This window comes from Cinclus cinclus, chromosome Z (genome assembly GCF_963662255.1).
Source record: "Cinclus cinclus chromosome Z, bCinCin1.1, whole genome shotgun sequence".
In the NCBI taxonomy this organism is placed as follows: Eukaryota; Metazoa; Chordata; class Aves; order Passeriformes; family Cinclidae; genus Cinclus; species Cinclus cinclus.
The window spans coordinates 2,085,757-2,106,152 of NC_085084.1; the positions used below are offsets into that span (position 1 = coordinate 2,085,757).

Sequence of the window (20,396 nt, forward strand, 5' to 3'; positions counted from 1 at the left end):
AACAGCTTGTCATTATTTCCCTAAGGATGTAGGACAGAGGAAATATATCCTTTCCTCTTCCACATTTTTTTTCCCAAGCTGCCATTAAACCCTGCTATTTCCTTGTAAAAAAAAAAGAAAAAAACCAACCCTAAATCCTATTGAATTCCATATCCTGTCTCTATTCTCCAACTCTTTCTCCTTTCCAAGCTAGACCATTGTTTTTTTTTTTTTCCCTCTTCATCTCCTACTCCTGCTCCATATTGTTTTTTGTTTTTTGTGTTTGTTTGTTTGTTTCTTAAGCCCAGAAACTCACACTGATTGAGAATCCCAGTTTAAAATTACATCCCATGTTTGCAGTCAGGAGCCTTCAGTGTGGCAGACACACAGCAGAATCACTTGACATCTGCTTCCTTTGCACCAGCTCTTTCCACAGCAGAAATACAAATTCGTTGTTTGTGATTAATGTGGTTCACATGAAGTCAGTTGTACCTGGATGGAAGTACTGACTTATTTTGGTGGTTAATGGCATTAAGCCCTGCACAGCAATACTGCAGGTTGGTGTTATCTGATAAGAAATGCTTTAACTTAAAATTCCTGCTTATGTCATTACACACATTGTAATAGTGTGTGCAATACAGAGGTCAAGTACAGCTCTCAGCACAGGTAAATTTTACCTTTTAGGGCAGGGGCTTGAGCTGCAACACTCCCCAGGGGAATAATTTATGCCTTTAGAGAATGGCAAGGCAAACTTCCACTGGAGATCTTGCCTTTAGCTCCTAAAAGAGCCAAGCAAGTTTAAAGTGATAAAAAGATATTACTTTTTATTGAAGGTTGTCCAGGTGCAGTTATGGCCAAAAGCACATGTGATGCAGTGCTTTGACACTTTTATCAGTTTATCAAATTAGCATAATTGATGAGAATACCCAATGAGAAGAACATTTAATGAGGTAATCCCCCCCCCGATTTGGTCTCTCATTGAAGAAACTGTAGAATTATGCAATAATACTCTACAGAGCCACAGATATATGAAAATATGCATAAAAAGCAAAAATCTTTTGGTATCAGAGCCACAGAGACTTTCCTGGAGTCCACCCTCAGCCGCATCATGGGTAGCTCACCAGACACATCCAACTGCACAGCTTAAACAGCTTGAGGCAAAAAACTTATTTTGAATTTCTTAGGATGTTATATCGTAGTGCCTGTATTGTGCCAGAACAAATTGGGTTGGAAAGAAGGCCTGATAAAAAATACATTGCTTTACACCTTCTCTCCCTGCCTCTGCTCATGGGAGGTTAGAGCATAACACACACACACACCTGGCAGGATGTTTGATTTGTATTTTGTTTAAAAAAAAAAAAAAACAAACAAAAAACCAAGGTCCAGCGTTAGTGTTTTGAAAAAAAAAAAAAAAGAAAAAGAAATAGTAGAAATATTTTGTCATTTAGGAGGCTAGATTAAAAAAATAAAATTGAGACATTTTTGGCCAAGATGGAAAGATATTGAAATACTCCCACTCTTTCCCTAAGTGTATATTAATAAATAAACTGTTCTGCAGTTTGAACAGGATGAAATTCTGTTGAAAAGTCGAAACTAATGAAATTCATGAATAACTGTAACACTGACTTGTAATATTACTGTAGAGTGTTAATTCATGCTTTGTTGAAATACTGTGCTGCAGGCAAATTGAATCCATAAATCTCTACCCAGACCTTTTTGTTCTTGGGCTATGCCTTCTTCATTGTAGCTATCACAGCCATTCCAATATAACTTCAGGAATTCCAAGGCATTTCTCAGGTTCTTTGACACAAATAACTTTCAAAGTACATAAAGCTAGATTTCATGTTAACATATTTCTAGGAGTAGACAACTGGACATTCATGAGAGCTTATTGCAATCAAAATCGCACTTGTGTTCGTAATTGGAGCATATTACAATTTAATAATTGTTATTTTTACCCCAACAGTTGCCACACAGCCACAACTCCCATGACAACCAGCAGAAGTTGTGCCTTGAATAAGAACTGGACTGAGAAATCTTTTGGCCTTTTTCTTATCTTCTGCCGTTCTGATAATTTTCATTTAGCATTTCACTGCTTTACAGTAGTCTGGATCTTACGTAAATGTTTTAGCCATGATGAACTCACATGGCATTTGTCAGGAAGACTCCTGGAGACCACATTTTTGTATAAATAAAAAGAAAAAGAGAAAAGAAAAAAATACAAGAATTAGTTGTTAACAAAATATTTTTTAAACTACTACAAATGTATATACATACTTGATCAATACACAGGCAGCTGAATGCCAAATATCATTCTTTTGTCAAGCCCAGTAAAGGATATTCATGCTCTCAGGAAAAGCACAGTTTATCTAAAAGATTTCCAGAAGGTGAAAAAACAAAAGTGCATTTAACTTGCATTAATAAAACTTCAAAATTACGTACTATAAAAAAAGAATCTATTCAATTTCTAAGACAAAAGAAAATAGGATGGTCTTGGCTCTTGCAAATGTTCATTGCCATATGGAAAGTCAATATATGAGTAAAAATTATGTGCATGAAGTGGTACATATTTGTTACTGCAAGAAATCATCTAAGACATTGCTTTATATGTACAGAAATCCCCATGGTCCTGTGAGAGTGAACTCATTCAAACCTTTTCTTGATATTTCCATGTCCCTAAAGCAATTTAAATTCTCTTTATGATAAGGAATACATCTGAATTTTACCTGTTACGGTGTTTCAGTGATACAATATAAAGAGGGCTGCTTAGTCTTGCCCAATATTACAAGCAATGTTTGACTGTTTATTAAAATAATAAGGCCAAATCTTCCTTCAACATTTTTTTTTCTCTGTTTAAGCTATGACAGACTTAAAGATCTAAAAATACAAAATACACAAAATACAGATTCCCTGATTACACAAACAGCCTCAAAGGAGGCTGAATTTAACACCAAATACCAACAAACACCAAATTTAAATACCAAATTATCTCAGTTCAGCCATGCTCTCTACTTTGCAACCTGCCAGAGAGCTTTCCTTGGCACTTTTTCCATGCTTTCTTTAGCAGCCATCTAGCCAGTTTATTCTTAGGGGTTTTTTTAAGACTCTGATATAATAAAATATTAATTACTGAAACAGTGCTGTTATAAGAATTAATAATATATTTTTCCCAAAGTCAGAGTAGTTTTTTTGTTAATTTTCTTGTGTTTTTTTTTTTTTACTAAACAAGACCTGTTGATAAAATTATATTATTAAAAATAATATAATGACAAAAGATATGAAATTATAGAAGATCTGAGGACAGCAAACATACAGGGTGCATTATTGAATGTATCATGAAAGGTTTTCCTTGGGTGATATTAACCCACTTAAAAATTTGTAGAGATTATGCAATATAGGTGTTCTCAAGAAAGTTATTAGGAAGTGTATTTCCCATTCATCTTGCTGATTAATATCATAGCATAGGGATTTTATTAATAATAACAATTTACAGTGGCAATTTGCTCTTGGTTTTAATATTAAAATATTGAAGTTTGCTCCTCTTCCTTCTCTTGCTTATTTGCACCCAACAATTGCACAGCTTTCAAAACTTAAAACTTTCAATTTCTTTCTAACTAGATTATTTTTTTCTATTGTATATTTATTGATTTAATTGTATTTCCAAATTAAATCTTTCCTGGTACCTTTTTCAAACATGACACTGGAACATTACAGTCATGCCAAGGGTACTTTCAGGACTTACATTGATTTAATTTGTTTTAAGATTCTATAAATCTTACATTGAAATAATCAGGAAGAAGAGTTTACAGCTCCCACCTGAAAACTGCTGAATTTCAGGAAGCCTCATCACAGCCACTCTATTTTATATAACTAGAATTATTTGCACCCTGATCTTCAGCATCTTGCATACAGTTATATGTGGATCCAGATTTTTTTAGCCTGAAAAGCTTTGAAGCACTGAACATCTAATATGTTAAATACATATTGTGGGAAGAGATACTACAGAATAACAAAAAGAAGAAAAATTATAAAAGTAATAAATCAACAGCTTTACAGAAGGTAAAGTCCTGGAAACCTCAAGAGATAAGTTGTAAACATGTGTATGCTCATATATGCATAGACACCAAATTCAAGATTCACTTAGGGTCCTGCCTGTAGAAACAAGAGATTTAAATTAAGAGTTTATTCCTAATTGGCATTAACCAAACACACTCCTATGCACGTACACTGCATCTACAAACAGAGAAAAAACAGCAGTAGATGCTGTCTTTATTTTAAATACCTAACTATTGTGGAAGACTTGCCCTCTACAAGTTTGTGTTTGTTGGTTTGTTTGTGCTTTTTTTTTTTTTTTTTTTTTTTTTTTGACTGCGAAGACTGAGTTAAATTGGGCTCTTCTCTCTTGAAGAGGAAATCAGGATGGGGTGGCATCTGTTCACTCTGTTGCTGAGCTGCCGCCCAAAAATAAGGCTACAGAGCAAGTAGTGTTGGCACAATTTGGTGTCAAATGCACAAATGCCAAAACAGGCACTGATAACATATATTCCACAACTCAAACCTCAAAATAAGGAATAATATTTGGGTTAAAATGTCTTCATGGAAGGGTCTGGATTGTTATCCATGAAAAAAATACCTAGCACCTTTAGATGCATGCTTATTTTATTCTTTAATTATGCTATCTTGTAATGTCTTTGAACAGGAACAGATTTTCTACAAATAGGTCATTTTTCAATATGTTTTTTTGCCTCCTGAATTGATGTGCCATACAAAGCCTTGGCAACTAAAAAATCACTTAAATTTGCACTGTAAAGAAGTGGAATTCCTTCCTCAGTATTCTTTGTTTTCACAGTCAATCCAGTGCTTTAAAGATGGCCATAATATTGTTTAAATCCAAAGTAAACATAAAGTAAGCCTCCTTGTGATGCTATTTTTTGATTAGAGTCCTTTTCATCAGGCTTGTTAACCTGCTTCTAAATCCTCACCCAATCACTAATCCTGCTTAGTTTGCCTTCATTAGTATTTGCTTCTTTTTATGTCCCTTTCCATATGTCTAATGACAGAATGGGAATCTTTAGTGAAACCTAATCCCAGTATTTTACCAAAGACAATTTCTTCACTCCAGCTTTTAGTCCCCATTCCCACCAAATCCCCCTTCCTACTGGGAGCACAAATGCCACTGCATGGCAAGACAGACCAAGGAGCTGAACCAAGTGAACACTGACTCTGTCAGGAAAACTGCATTATGGACGAGGCATTTCCAGCTGGAACAGCCTCCTGGTGTAGCTCCACACGGAGCTGTGCAGCGCTAGCACAAGCACAAAGCAGAGCAGGAGAGCACGGGTGAGCTGGAAGGGAGAGTCAGAAATACGTGAAGGAAACAACCCCTGCAACAGCAGCCAGCCCCATGCAGATCATCCCACTGCTGCCTTTCTCTCTGCGTCCCTGCCTTCAGACCCATTCCCTCTGTGCCCATGCTCAACTCATTAATCCCATTTCTTTGCCTGTCAGCTTCCTTCTCCAAGGTTTTCTCATCTCGGTTTTCAGCACTTCTCGGATGAAAATCTGTCCTTTCTAGCAACAGAGGATTTTGCCAACTCTTCTCTGTCATGTTTAGCCTTTTCACAGAATTCCAAAATCATTGGGGTTGGAAAAAAACTCCAAGAGCAGGAGTCCAACCAGTGACCAATCCCTAACTTGTCAAACTAACCAGAGTACCCAGTGCCAAATCCAATGGTTCCTTGAAGTGGTTCACTTCTAAAACACTGTGTATCCCCCCAAAAGATGCTCCTTTTGCACAAATTCTCCTTTGTTTCAACTCTACTTGTCAGGAGTACAGTGAACTTAAGGACCAACAGGGTCCACTGAGATCCTTGCAGCAACAAGAACAGTAGCTCGTTCATCTTATTCCTTCTCCATCTTCAGAGGATGAAGAAATGAACAGCAAATAATAATCTTTGGCTTTTTCTTATCCACTTTTTAAAGCTGGTCAGAGATAAAGCTAACTCTACTCTTTTTATCTGTCCTGGCAATGATTAGGCAACTGGCAGACCCCTTTTGGGGGGGCACTGCTTCCCAGATGGGAGCAGCTGTACCTGTGTAAAAGTACCCTCCTGATACAGACCAGGTACCGAAAGACTGTGCATTCATCTGGTTTCACAGAATCATAGAATTTGAACTGGAAGGCACCACGGGCAGGGACACCTTCCACTAAACCAGCTTTCTCAGACCCCCATCCAACCTAGCCTTGATCTGAGCTGAGTTCAGTCTGAGGAAGATGCCTGGCATGAAAAGCTTCATCTTGGAGAACTTCTGCCTTAAAATTCAGGTAAGAAAGGGAAAAGAAGACAGAGGAAAAATTTAAGGACATAAATCAGTATCTGGTTTAGGGGATAGCATATGGTATCTCATTTTATTTGTACACTGGGATGGATATTGTATAACCACCACAAATACCACTCTCTGAAACTCTGCAGATTATGGAAAAATTCCCATGTATGAGTTTCTCAGGCAGCTGCCAGCACTGCGGGCTAATTTCAAACTCCTAGCTCCCTTTTTTGTCAATCTTGAAAAGTGAGCGATTTTGCCAAACTGTGTTATTTTTATGATATATATGGACAGACAGTCACTAAGGGATAGGCTAAAAATACTAATTAATTTTCATTCCTGACCTATGTAAGATTTCCAGCTTTTAAATGTGACAGGCTACTCTAATAGCCTTCAGTGCCACCTGGCATCTAGAACTATTTTTACTGCATAAGCCTCATTTCCATCAGAATGGGGTTCAATATGACCTTTACATAATTTTCTGGTTTAGTCTATATTTTGCTTGGAATAGCTGGAAAAGTAATTAGCAAGCTAGCTCCAGGCACTGGAAAAAATAAAATATGCAGTTCAAGAAGAAAAAAAGAAAAGGAATTGCTACAGAAGCGTAAACCAAGTTCAGAAAGACAGTAAATCTGTGGTACAGTCCCTGGGGGAATGGCAAATCTTTTCCCTTACAATAATTCTGAAAGATGATTTTCCTCTTTGAAATGTGTGAAATGGAAGAGCTTTGCACACCACAGCAAAATCACTGTGGCCCCAAAGACAGCCTGGGAGCCATCAGAAAACCACAACTCCAGATCCTGCTGTGCAGTGGGCAGGAAACTGAAGTCCTTGAGATTTGACCAGACACATCCTTGATGCTTTGAGGGTGACTCAGAAAGGAGATTAAACATGTCATGCTTTTACTTTGAAAATTTCATTTCAATGGCTAAAAAAAAAAAAAAAAAAAAAAAAAAAATATAAAAAAAAGAGAGAGAGAAAGAGCAGAAAAATCTGGTTTGGTTTTTCTTTTCTCATTGTCACGGAATCATAAAATGGTTTGTGTTGGAAGGGGCCAAAAAGATCATTCAGGTCCAAAACTCATCTTTGTTGTTGTTGTTGTTGTTGGTCTGGTTTAGTTTAGTGTTCTGTTCTGTTCTGTTTTGCTTTGATTTGATTTGATTTGTTTTCCCAATCAATAAAAGCCTCTAGGGTACTATTTTCACGGAGGAGACCTTTTGTGAAATCCAATTTCAAACCCATACCAGTTAAGTATTTTAAGGACAAACAAACACGTGGTGAAGTTATTATATAAGGATATAAGTATAATTTTCATTTAAATATTAATGCCACTACGATCTCAAGTGTTTTTAAATACAAGTCTTATTCTCTGAGAACCAAGGACACGTGCCCAGCACTTTAAGCAAATGAATCTCGCCTGCTCTTTGAGGACCAGGGCAGCACCAAATGGCAAAAGCTTTTTTTTGGCATGAAGCAAGGAAAGACAAGGAAAAATCAATTACAGTATTCATCTGTTTAAGCTCTACATGTCTCATGAAAAAAATTATTTCTGAGTATCCAATAATTCCATCTGAAATACTCTCCTAAGAGTCATCAGGGCTATTCCCAGCAGGTCAGATTTGAAACATCTATTGACCAAAATAATTTCTATTACCTTGAATTTTTTGTCTTTTAAAATCCATTTTCTTTCTGTAAACCATTTTTTTTATTATTATTATTATTCTGTGAATAAAAATACAAACATCAAGGCAATATGTTTTCGTGTCCCTCTTTAAAAAGTTTCTCAAACACAAGACATCCAGGGAAGAAAACAAGCACTAGAGAAACCTGGAGTTCTCCTAACAGAAACAACAACAAAAAAAACCCATGTAACTTGTGTTTTGGTTTTTATTCTGAAATTTAGATTTCAGCTATTGCTTAACAGCATGCTCCTAGAGTAAAGGTAATGGGCAACTATTAATAGTTTTAGATCTCTATTTCTCATTACTTTTTGAGAATTGTAAGTATTATGTCTAGCACAGCTTTCATCCTGGAACTTGTACTCTTCCATTCTAATTCTTTCCCAAAATTCCATTAATTTCCTTTAATGAAATCAACTTAATTGTATAGGTTCTTACAGCAGAAGTCTCTTTTATTTGATATGGAATTTTCAACTTTTATTCTTTCTCATATTTTTTTGCCTATGTTATTTACTTCTTTAGGAAAAACTTGCTAAAATAACTTGTATAGAAGTTGAAATTCTAAGTAAAGAGGGAACAGATATCACATGGAATTTTGGAGGGATAATGTAAATTTTCAGGGGAAGAAATAGATACACAAATACTCAATGCATCTTATATACTCTGCCAAAAGGTTGTTGAAGTAATTATTTTTTAGTAATGTCTTTGAAGAAGGAAGCCCTGTCATGTAGTGAATCTTTAATGTCTACAACACCTCAACTCAACAATTAAAACAGCAAAACTCACACTGTAAAAGATCTTTCATTACCACGAGGCTCTAAATGTGTTTGTGTGTGTTATATAGATGGAATGCAAAGGCAAAAACAACAGTTTCCTAAAGCATCATGATTAAAAAAAAAAAAAATAAAAAAAAAAAACCACAAGAAAATCAATGGCAGATGGAAGGAATGTCTCCAGTTAAGTGATGATCTCAAACAAGATGTATTTATTACCTCAGTCAAAATCACTTTGAAGAGACAAGTGAACCAACTGCTGCATGCTATGCTGTCTTATCAGGTCTTGGAAAAATTAATCTTTAATAATTGTAGAAACTACCCTGGCTCCTTCAGAAGACTTGGCGGGAGGAATCCATAAAACCACGGGGAAACGTTTTTGGGATGAAAAGCTTAAAAAAGCAGGACATCCAACAGGAGTTGCTTGCTACATTAGGCTTGTAAAAACAGTTGTCAGCAAAGGAGTCTCCTCCCAGCTCAATGAGCAGCTTTCAAAATCTCATGCCACATATGGATGGGATAAAACACATGGAAAACAGGGGATATTCCTGAGATTTTCCTAGTTTCAGAGTGTGAGCTTCTGGCAAAACTATTTAACTGATAAATAATGTATTTAATTAATTAATTAAATTATTTTATTAGATTTTTTCTTAAGTAAGACAAAATAAATGAAGAAAGATGATGAAGTGATACAAAATAGAGTTTAAATGTTCCCAATGACATACAATCACAGGCATTTAACTGGAAAGAAAAAAAGGAATCTAGAAAAATGCTCACCCAGAGGCATCGCTAAGGAAAACTTTGTTGAAACTGTGAGGAGTATCTGGAAAAACTCCTCAGTTTATCTTTTCTTATAAAGCAACTTGGGTGAAAAAAAAAAAAGGGTTATAATTAAAGTTCATTAGTCTGAAGCATTCTGAAACTGAAGGAACTCCAGTGAAATATCATTTCTATAGAGAAGCAACTACAGGGCACTTGCCATTACAGGATTATTAATTTTCAGCTAACTGGTTACAACACTCATATTAAAATTGTAGTTACTTTTGTTCTATACAATTCCTCACAAGATGGCATTGCCAGAGCTGCTAGACCCTATTCCCAAAACCAGAGCATGGGAAATCGCAGTGTTTCATCCCTTTGATTAAACAGGAAAGGAAATTTTAACTTTGGTCGAGATCACAGGCCAATTAGAAGTTTGCAATTTTAAAAAAAATTTTATAGTCTTCATGAAAATATTAGATGCAATTTATCCTATGTCGTGTTCTGTCATAAGTGAAGGCATTTGCTGGAAAAATACAATGTGTATGAATAATGATTGGATAAAATTCATGAACTGGAGGGAATTTGCTGCAGTTCTTTTTGTGGAAAAGAGCAGAACCCAGAATTGGATAGGACTGCCTGTACCAGGCACATGCCACTGAAAGGCTCTAGGTGAGTGTATGAGATTTTGAGTGCAGTTTCTATTTATTTTTCTTCACCCCTGGGACTTCCAGACTGCACAACAGCATTCCTACCCTGAGGGAGGGTAGTCTGCTTTAAGCAAGACCTACAGTTTTACAAATGCCAATACAATCTGAGAAATAAGTGGTATTAAAACAATCCTGGAAGAGTGCAGAACTAATCTGTTACTTTCAAAACAGCAACGTCTGGCCGTATCTTACAGCAAAATCGATAGATACTATAAATTATGGAGCATCTGAAGAGCTAGCATTGCTTCTAATGTTTTAAGATAGAAATTAACGTTAGGCTGCACTTTATACATGGATTTTTCTCTTAGTATAAATCACTTCTGTAGTGCAGCCCACATGGCTGTGTTACGAATTCCACTTCCCCCCACTTGATCATTTTCAGCTGATGAATCTGGGTAGCTTGGCCAGGGGACAATTAGGAGCTCTCACAGAAACAGCAGTGGTGCTCAAAGAGGGAGGCCATGTCTTCAGAAGATGCTCTGGAAAAATGTGTGTATTTAAACCATTTCCCTGAAGGGAAAAAGGCTGGGGGGGGGGGGGGGGGGGGGGGGGAGGTTGGGTTTGTTCTTTCCTATGTAAAAATGCTTTCATTTTCTAAACCAACGTTTTTATTGAATGTCTGCAGCAGGTTTCTGCTAAAATGTTTTCCATGAAAACTTCAAGATAGACAGGCCTCTCAAGAAATGAAGAATTGATAGTTGATGTTTAGTAATCTCAATCCATAGTCCATGGGGGTAAGGAGTCCACAGCTTTCCCCCCAAACACACTTTTTTTTCTCCCCTTTTGCAGTGTAATTTCTCATCTCAGTCCTGCTTCCTGCTGCTCATTTTGCTGCTACATACATGTTTAAAGCTCCCTTTTGCTGCTTTCTGTATTCAGTTCTAGTCTCAGCTACTCTCCCTGTCTCACATTCTACTCTTGGCTTTGTTCTCTGTCCTTTCATTTATTATTCTCTGCTGTATCCTAATTACTTATATTGCTCCCAAGTTGTAGGTTAGCGTTGTAAACAGTGTTCAATCCTTCCTTGCCATCTTCCTCTCTTCATTCATTTTCCTCACCTTTTCTCTTTTGCTCCTCTGGAGACCTTTCCTTCTTTTAACAAGCCACTATAAAGTGATTCCCCATTTATTTGATGTTTTAGCTCGCTGAGTTTGTACAACTCAGTGCCATTTCAAATACGTTAGGCTGCTCAGTGGCATTCTTCTCTGGTATGCTGTCTTCTTTTTTCTTTAAATACTCCCCAGCTAATGGATTGGCAATTAATTAGAAATAGTTAATCTTCACAATAAAATAAACACAATGCATTTGTGTCTCTCTGGGAGCTCCTAAACTAATTTTTATGATTGTGATGGTAACCATTCTCACTGCTTGGCAGCTTGTCAATGGAAATAAAAGTTCACTGAGCAGATACCCAAGCCATCATTTGGAGAATGTTTTCTTTGAGCAGGATGCTTCTGCATCTGCTGCCTTTCTTTTCCCTTCCTTCACTGCTTGTTCCCAGGTCTTTACAGGATGTCAGTTTTGGGGCATCATCCAAGTGACTGAGTTTTGCCAGCATAAAGACAGAGAAAAATCTAACACTGAAAAAAAAAATTAAAATCACTTATTTAATTATTTTTCCAACTCCTGATTGACTTTTGTTATCTGAAGCTTGACATGCCAGCTTAAGCATGGAAGAAGGAAGGAACATGCCACTGATATTTTTAAATGCTACAGGAGGATTATGTTTCCTACTGACTCCAAATTGAGTAGAAAGAAGAAAAAGAGGGAACAGACATAAAAAGGATAGATCCCAACTGTGATATGTCTATTTACCAAGTTATACACAAAATGAAACAGGCTAACATGGTTTTAGTTAAGATAGCTCTCAAGAAATTGAATGCAATTTAAATAATTCATACCTGCTGAAGTTGGGTCCTCTTCAATGGAGGCTGTGCAAAAAGGTGTCAGGAGTAGGGAGGGAGGCAGGGACAGGGAATGGGAAGAGGAAGGAATGGAAGGAGAGAGAAAAAGAGAAAAAAATACAAATGAAGAAAGCCATGTAACACTAATTGTTTATTGTTTATATTTTCTCAATATAAAAGCATTTGGACATAACAAAAAACTTTATTCTCATAATCCTCCACCCCTTCTGTTCCATTGCATTTCTTCCCAGCCTGGTGGGAATTGCTGGTTCTCAAATTGAGCAGTTAGGGAGCCAAAGTGTCAGTTTTAGGGTGGGTTGTGTGCCTGGGTCTGTCAGGGACACAGTTATCCACTGGGCTCTTCACTCCAGATGTTTATTTTTCTGGGAAAAGCAATAAAAATCCTGTCTTCACCTCTCCCTTTTGTTGACAGATAACCATTAAATTCTCTTAAGTTACCATTAAAAAGCACTGATGGCTCTGGACTATCTATTACCCTCACATTCAAAAGAAGGAAACAGACAAATTCCCAGGAAAAGTGCATTTTAAAAGAACATCAGTGACCCAGTTCTTTCTCTCCTTTTAGACAGTGTGGTTTATATACACATTCATCACAAAAACAGTCTCTTTCTTCACAGCCTTGAAAAACCTTTGGATGACAGCAAAAGCTGAATTTAAGTGTTTTTCACTTGGATACTGTAAAACAACCTGTAAGTGAGAGACCTCTCCATAAATGTGATATAGAGGCCCTCTTGAGATATTAAACATGTGTATCCATACTTTTTACTTTTTCTCTTTTAACGACTGCCTGCTGCCAGTTGAAATGGAAGCTCCTCCTGTTTTGATTTTTTGCAGAACCTGTTCAAACAACACTCCTTCATCCATATCAGGCATTGATCCACCCTGACAGAGCTTGCACAGGACATGGGTAAAAATTTCAAATACTTCCTCAAAGAGCTGCACCACAGTCGGTAAGTTAATTTTCCTTATTTTTTCCATTTTTTTTTTTTTTTTTTTTTTTTTGCTACTACCTCCATGTTTTATGCCGGGAGACCTTTTCTTTTGGCAAAAAAATGTCAACAGACACCAAGTGCAATTGAGAGAGGCCACAAACCTTGGTTAATTCAGCATAATATTCTGTATGCAACTCTATGTGACAACCAGCACTGAACACAACAGTTATTCCTAATTGCAGAGTAGCATGGTGTCCTTTTGGGGACTGTCAAATCTAATCAAGAGGAAACAATAAATTACTCTCTCAAGCACCAGCCAACCATCTTGTCTCTAACCACAGCCACTGGAGGTAAACAGGTGATTTTTATTTCTAAAGTTTGGCTTTCACATAAACCCTGAAGAAGGCTACAAAAAAACCAACATAACATTATGTCAGACATCATTTAAAATGGCCTAAGCATGGTATTTAGCAGAGCCTTGCCTCCTGCAACTCCTTATTTAATGTTTGAATGTGTGTTTCAAAACTAGATTAATCTGTTATTCAGTTTACATACGTGAAGATCACATCATGCTTTTAACATGTTTTTTTACTACTTAAACTAAATTTAAATAAAACGTGTTTTTGGTAGCAGAGGATTTCAAGGTAATGAAAGGAAAGAGGGAAAATACCATCCCATTGTTTTTAACTTGAAGTAGTCTGCTAAATCATCAATTTAACAACATGACAGCTGGTTATAAACACACACCAAGAAAGAAAGAACACCCAAAACCCAAAGAAACCAACCGACCCATTAAAAAAAAAAAAATGCCAAAGAACCCCGCTCCCCCAAAACCCCACAAAAGCAACAACAAAAAGCGCCCAAACTAGAATATTTCTAACAACTAAATCTCAGAGAAACAGAACCAGAAGTAAATAAACAAACTACAAATTAAGTCAATGAAGTAGGTTGGAATGTCTCAAGGTACCAGTGGAAGAGACAACTACGGAGACAGAACAGACCACGAAAGCTGGAAATCAAAATTTTACAAATGCTCCAAATCCATATTAGCTCACAGATCTACTGCTGCTTGAATGAAAAATAATTCCAAGTACTGGAGACTCTGCTTTAAAACTGGTTAAACAAAATTGTCCAATTATACAAGGTATATTTATTCCGGCAACCATTTCCTTCAGACTGCTATTTGAATAATATTCTGAGACTTAATTATTGGGATGAATAGCAGCATTAGCAATTCAAAGCTGGATTCTGTTATTACTCTGATGGTTGTTTCAGAGGGACCGCTCTGCACTTAGGTACACATCTAAATAAAACAGGAGAGCTGAATCTCAGATGAATATATCGTTCACATGCCAAGACTGCTATGCCAATAATGTTACTTTTCTGTTTATTTAATTAATTTTGGCTATTTGATTGCTGGTTTAAACTCATCCAGGAATAGGCTATGTTCTTTTCTTGTTCTTTTCTTGCCTCAGTAAGAGTCAGTGAGAGCTGCTATTGCAAAAAGACCTAATACTCCTTGTCAGTAGTGTATTTCCCAATGCCAGACAGAAATTAAAGATAAGTATTAAAAATAGAGATGAAAATGCAGTTATGAACTTCACAATTCATACAAATGTCTAGAAAAAAATTAAATTAAGTTAATCTCTTGCTTTTTGTGACAGGATGTTTTTACCCCCCTTTAGCTTAATAAACCAGGTTTTACAAACCAGCCTTCGGTAAGATCTTGAGTACTCAAAGAATATATCTACTTTTGCTTCATCATACCAACTCAAATGCAATATCAGCACTCTGCTTTCCACTTAAGGAAATGCATTAAATTACCACACCAAAAATTTCCTACACGACACCACCATATTTTTGGTTTTTTTTCATCAGCAGTGATTTAAAACACTTAGTTATTTTAAAAAATCTATTTATATAGTGACTCATCCCCAGGGTAATTATCTGCAATGCACTCTTTGCTTATTTCAGAGGAGTGGAGAGGGAGCAATAAAGAGTTGCCTTGCTCAGCTGTGCTGGCAGAATTTGGTGACTCACTGCTATGGGTGGTGGGTGCCCATCAGCCTGGCACTCTCCTGACTCCAACAGAGGAGACAGCAATTCAACAAAAACAAAACAAAACAAAACAAACAAAAAAAAAACCCAACAACAAAAAAACCCCACAACAAAACAACAACAAAAAAACCCAAACCAAACAAACAAACAAATAAAAAAAAAGCCCCCCAAAAAGTTACGGACATCCCCAAGTCATGGTCTGATAACAGCACAGACTGACCTTAAGCTATAAATTACTCTAGAGCTCTAGAGCATTTTCCCCAACACATTTCTTCCACTTTTAATGCATCATTGGCAAAATATAATAAGATATCTGGTAGGAGAAATGTTGGATTTTATCTTCTTGGGAAAAAATCTGATGCTCGCTTGGTAAAACTTAATTTTGTTTTTCTTAGAGGTGAATAATGCTGCATGACATAAGTGGGATTAAAAAAGCCCCAAGAAGACATGGGCAGGTTTGGAAAGCCTATACCAGGATACATGTCATCCAAAATTAGCTTAAGAGGGATAATGCAGAAAGGCAATGCTTGGATAGTATCTGGATATCTGTGCCAGACTCCTGATTATTTCTGTTACAGTGGCAGAAACTTTGACAGGTCTGGAGAAAAAAAAAAAAAAATCTGATTTTTGAAGTATAAATATCTCAGTTTAGGCAGATCCAGTGTAACAGCCTGCTATACTGCATTATATCTTGTGACACATTAGACTAGCTTTGCATTATATTAAAGCTTGTGTTAACTTTGTGTTGTTGTGAAACATTTTTTTAACATTCAAATAAAATATAGGGCTCATGTACAAAGTAATAAACTTAGATACATATGGCATTATCCCTATGGAAAACCTCTGCAAGAGGTCCACAAAATTAACCAAAGGAAGAGTAAGCTCCAAGAGCAAATAACATTTTTTTGAATGCAACATCAAAAATAAATTATACTCTGCTCAGCATCAAATTTCAGAGGTCTCAGAGGACCTGCATGCAAGGAAGACTGAGTGACTTCCCAAAATCTCAGCTGTAGTCATTAAGAATGTGATTTTAATGCTACAGATGTTTCACTGAAAACATGTGCCTAAGAACGCTGTCACTTCCCTCTCCCCACATCTGACAGAATTCAGCATCCACAGGCCCTTGGAGCAGCACTTGCTTCCTTCCTATTTCAGCTGGCCGAGGTGTCTTTGCAGTCATAAGAAGAAACAAAAAACAAAACCAAAATAAATTAAAAAAACCCCCACAAAACACACAAAAAAAACTAAAGAAAAAACCCCCACAAAACAAAAACAGAACAAAAAAACCCAACCAAGACAAACAAACAAACAAACAAACAAAAAAACAACAACAAAAAAAAAACAACCTAATAAAAAACCTACTCTAACAAACATCCCAAAGAAACAGATAAAAAAAGGCACAATGGAACAAAAAGAAATGAGCAAAAACAAAGCCAGAAGGAACACACCAGGCTCCTCAGCAGTGCAGGGCAGAGATAACTCTGCATGAACTGATGAAACTCTGCTTGGGTGACAGATGTTTGATGGAGAACAAATATATTAATTAATTAAGAAACCCTAAAAATGGTCCTTGGCACTCAGTAGAGAAGATGTATCACTTTTCACAGGTTTACATCAATTTAAGCACTTAAAACTTATGAAAATCTTACTCTTTCTTAATAGTTTTCTTACAAGAAAAAATTCAAATAAAAAAGCAGGTGTCTGAGAAAAATGCCATGTATTATTAAAATCTAGTGTCTTACTAGTGTCTTAAAATGACAGTCTTAGAAATGGCAATAAAGGCATCTAATTAATTCTCACTGGTCTTTCTTTTTTAGCAGTCACCAGGCCATCAGTACAGAACGAGAATATGTTCAAATCAAATAAAAAATATAATATATAAATTAAAAAAAATATTTGGGTGAAATACTACGTTTTGTAGAAGACAAGATTAGATAATTGTTTACTTTTTTGTAAGTGCCATCACATTTACACCTCTCTAAACAAGGTAGGAGGGTCCTGGTATTTGGCAGGATGATCTTTCTTATGGAAAATAATGTAAAGAAATTCAGCTTTAAAGCAATTCTTGAGTTCTTAGTCAGCTCCAGCTCTTGCCAAGGATTCCAGTGCTGCCAAAGGCACAACACTGCAGAAAGTTGTAATTCTGAAACCAGGAGTACTCTTGAAATATCACAGTTTTACACAAACACACGATGCCATATGCAGTTTTCAGACTATGTGGATGTTCCAAAAGAACAGAAAATGTAACGAGAAGGTGCCCATGGCACTTTGGTGTCCAGAAAATAAGTGTACCCAAAAATGTAAAAGTGGATAAGGCTGCAAATCAGTGTGCAAAAGCCTTTGCTTATTTAAGTGTCAAAGAGCAATCTCCAGCAAGCAAGTGAATAATCTTAAAATAAAATGCTAAAAAAATAAACAAAAAAAACAAACCTGCAAAATACAGTTATGGAAGTAGGTAGCTGCTTAAGAGATGCTAATCTGTTATTGTGGATGCAAAAACCTACCTGGGAAATCCCCACAGTCACAGGTAGAAAGCTTTGCCTTTCAAGCCAAACGATTTCATCTTTTCATATTCCAGTCACTTGCCTGAAGCTGTTTCACTTGGCTGTTTTGTGTTTTTTAAGGGAAATTTTACTACCTCTTCTTACGTGAATGCAGAGTTTTACACTACATACCACACTGCAAAGTAATAATGGTGATAATACTTTTTATTTTATGGCTATTCTCCCATCTGGGGGAGAAAAAAAACCAACAATAAAAGCCCACTCAGATGTTCACAGAGTGTTTTCTGGCTCTGGACTGGCTGGATCAGGTACCTCTGTTGTGGTGTTTTATCTGTACTACACCACTTGAAAATGTTCAATATGCAACATCCAACAGCCTAAAAAAGGACTCAAAAAGCAACAAAAAAATGCTCCAAACAGATGAGAAAACAGCAGTCAAGACAAAAAAACCCCACCAATTCCATTCAGTGCTATAGTATCAGACACTAATCTTAATTCATGAGCTTTTCCGTGACAGTATTTGCCGTTTTTAACCCCAAAATAACTTCAACCAGCTGGCCTGCTGCCAGGTAATTGCACCCAGACTGTCCACTTTGCCTTGTGGAAATACATACTGGGAAGTTAAATAAATACTCAGGAAACCCCTGACACTTTCAAACCCTAAAATTTCAGGATAAATACGAATCCTGCAATTTTCAGCGCTTTCCCAAATACTTTGTGAGTTTTGGCAAATTACCTAATGTGCCAGCTGAAAAGATTGTGCTGCCATCCTTTCTGGGAAATGAAGATGTATAAACCATCAGGCAGACAGCAGCTTTATCATAAAACCATTAGGATTGGGCAACACCTCTTAAAACACTGAGCCACCAAGAATAAAATTCTTTAATTTGAAATTAGACGAAAAGTGTTTAATAGCCACAGTTTCATAGAAAATACATCACAATGAATAAAACTGCATAGGACCAGGGGCATACAGTTCTTAGTGCAAATAACTGGTTTCATTATAGGCCTTACGAAAGAATTAATAGTTCTTTTTTTTTTCTTATATTTATTCACATATAAATCCATAGTACTCTGTCCAGCATGACCGGGGACCAGCACGCTGCTTTAGTAATAATTTCCACACAAGACAATCTCCAATACTGGAAAGCTGAACTGTAAACTGCATAATGTGCCAACAGGAGAATTCAAAGGAGCAGATGGCAGATAAAATGTGAGTGTGGTCTTGGAGGGGTCCCATGCAGAGAGACATGTCACTTTGGTTCAATATGTGTTTTTTTAATAGTTTTTCAGTAAATTCAGGAACAAAGAAAATGCCCCACCATAAAGCCACACAGCAGGAGCACAGGTGTGGGAGAAGAATCGAGTGTTCTCTGTTGCAAGAAAGGCAAATAAGGTATTTTTAAATGAGTAAAACACTACTTTCACTGTTCAGGTAGGGTTTGCAGATTGGAACCTACTGCTTAAGGAATAACAGACACACAACTATTCTAACTTCACTGACTGGGCAGAAGCAAAAGAAGATCCTATGAACTTTACAGCCAACACTGGGTTTATATTAAACTTCAGTACAACCAGAATAAACATCTATCTGAATCCTTTATTGTTTAGCATTGCAAAATGTATGTTGAAAAATATGTGTGACGTAGACTGGGGCAAAAAGGTGTCAGTAGTACCCAGTTTCAATAAAACTCTGCCCTCATCTAGATCTCAAAAATTTATTACCACAGATCTGCGGTTAAAAACAGTGATAATAAGCCATATATCAGTTTGTCAAAGGGCATGTGAAGAGGCCATGCTGAAGCCAGAGCTCTTCAAAAAATAATACAGTGCTCTGCCCTAAAATGCGACTGGCAAGGAAGCTTACTTTTAAACCTTGGCCAATTTGAACAAATTTCTGAGTCTTATGATGGTTTTACTGAGCACACAAACTTCTTTGCTGACACCTGTACTTCAACAATGCCATACGAGAAACATGCTCAAGTGTAAAAGGAGGTGATTTTTTTCTCCCTTGCTCACACGAGCATGGCTTTGCAAGGTGCAAACTAGGCAAAAGGATTGTGATAGGAAATGGAAAAAATACACCTGGTGTGAGGTTCCTTTATCCTTCTGCATTTTCCCTGTTAATTTGTCATCTATATAATTCTTAATTTTTCAGAAAATTACTAGAAATTGAGGTCTTTTCTCATGAACAAGAGAAGATATTTTACACTGATTTTTCTCTTCTCCTGATGAATAAAGCTGTTGACTGGAAGCCAACACTTCATCAGCTCCTCTGAATTCACTCCTGAAAGAAACATTTTCACAGCCGCTATCAGTGAGCACTCTGGTGCTCCTCCATGCCCTTCACTTTTCATCAGTGTAGGAGTCAGGCCTATTGATTTTGAGGTTTTTTTTTTTCTCTTTTTTTTTTTTTTTAAGATGTTTTTATTTCATCCTGAGCATATGGATTTTTCCATGTCTCACCTACTTTCCCTTGCGTTTCTCAGAGCAGATTTACTCGTTTCCAGTGCAGGGTTTTGGGTTTCCAAGGGGTGCTTAGCACCCTTTCTTGTGGCTGCAATTCAAGTTCTCCAATCAGCACCTCCCACTGCGAGAAAAAAGAGCTGCCAGGCTCTGGAGTGCTGGGCTAAAATTCCGCCTTTCATTTTGGATTTTCCCCCCTTCTGTTCTGCAAACAGATGGCAAAACCTCTCCTTGCACTAATTCCTTCCATCTCATGTTGGATGGAGTCTAGAACTCTTCCACAC

The 20,396-nt window shown here is 36.8% G+C and overlaps 1 protein-coding gene across 1 annotated transcript in view; it reads right to left on the bottom strand.

Annotated features, from left to right (window-relative positions):
* Positions 1-20,396, bottom strand: part of EDIL3 (EGF like repeats and discoidin domains 3) — a 229,900-nt gene that overhangs the window by 120,219 nt on the left and 89,285 nt on the right. Inside the window, exon 3 of the mRNA XM_062514022.1 lies at positions 12,126-12,155. Within this exon, the coding sequence (XP_062370006.1) occupies positions 12,126-12,155 (30 nt within the window). The remainder of the gene's footprint in view (positions 1-12,125; positions 12,156-20,396) is intronic.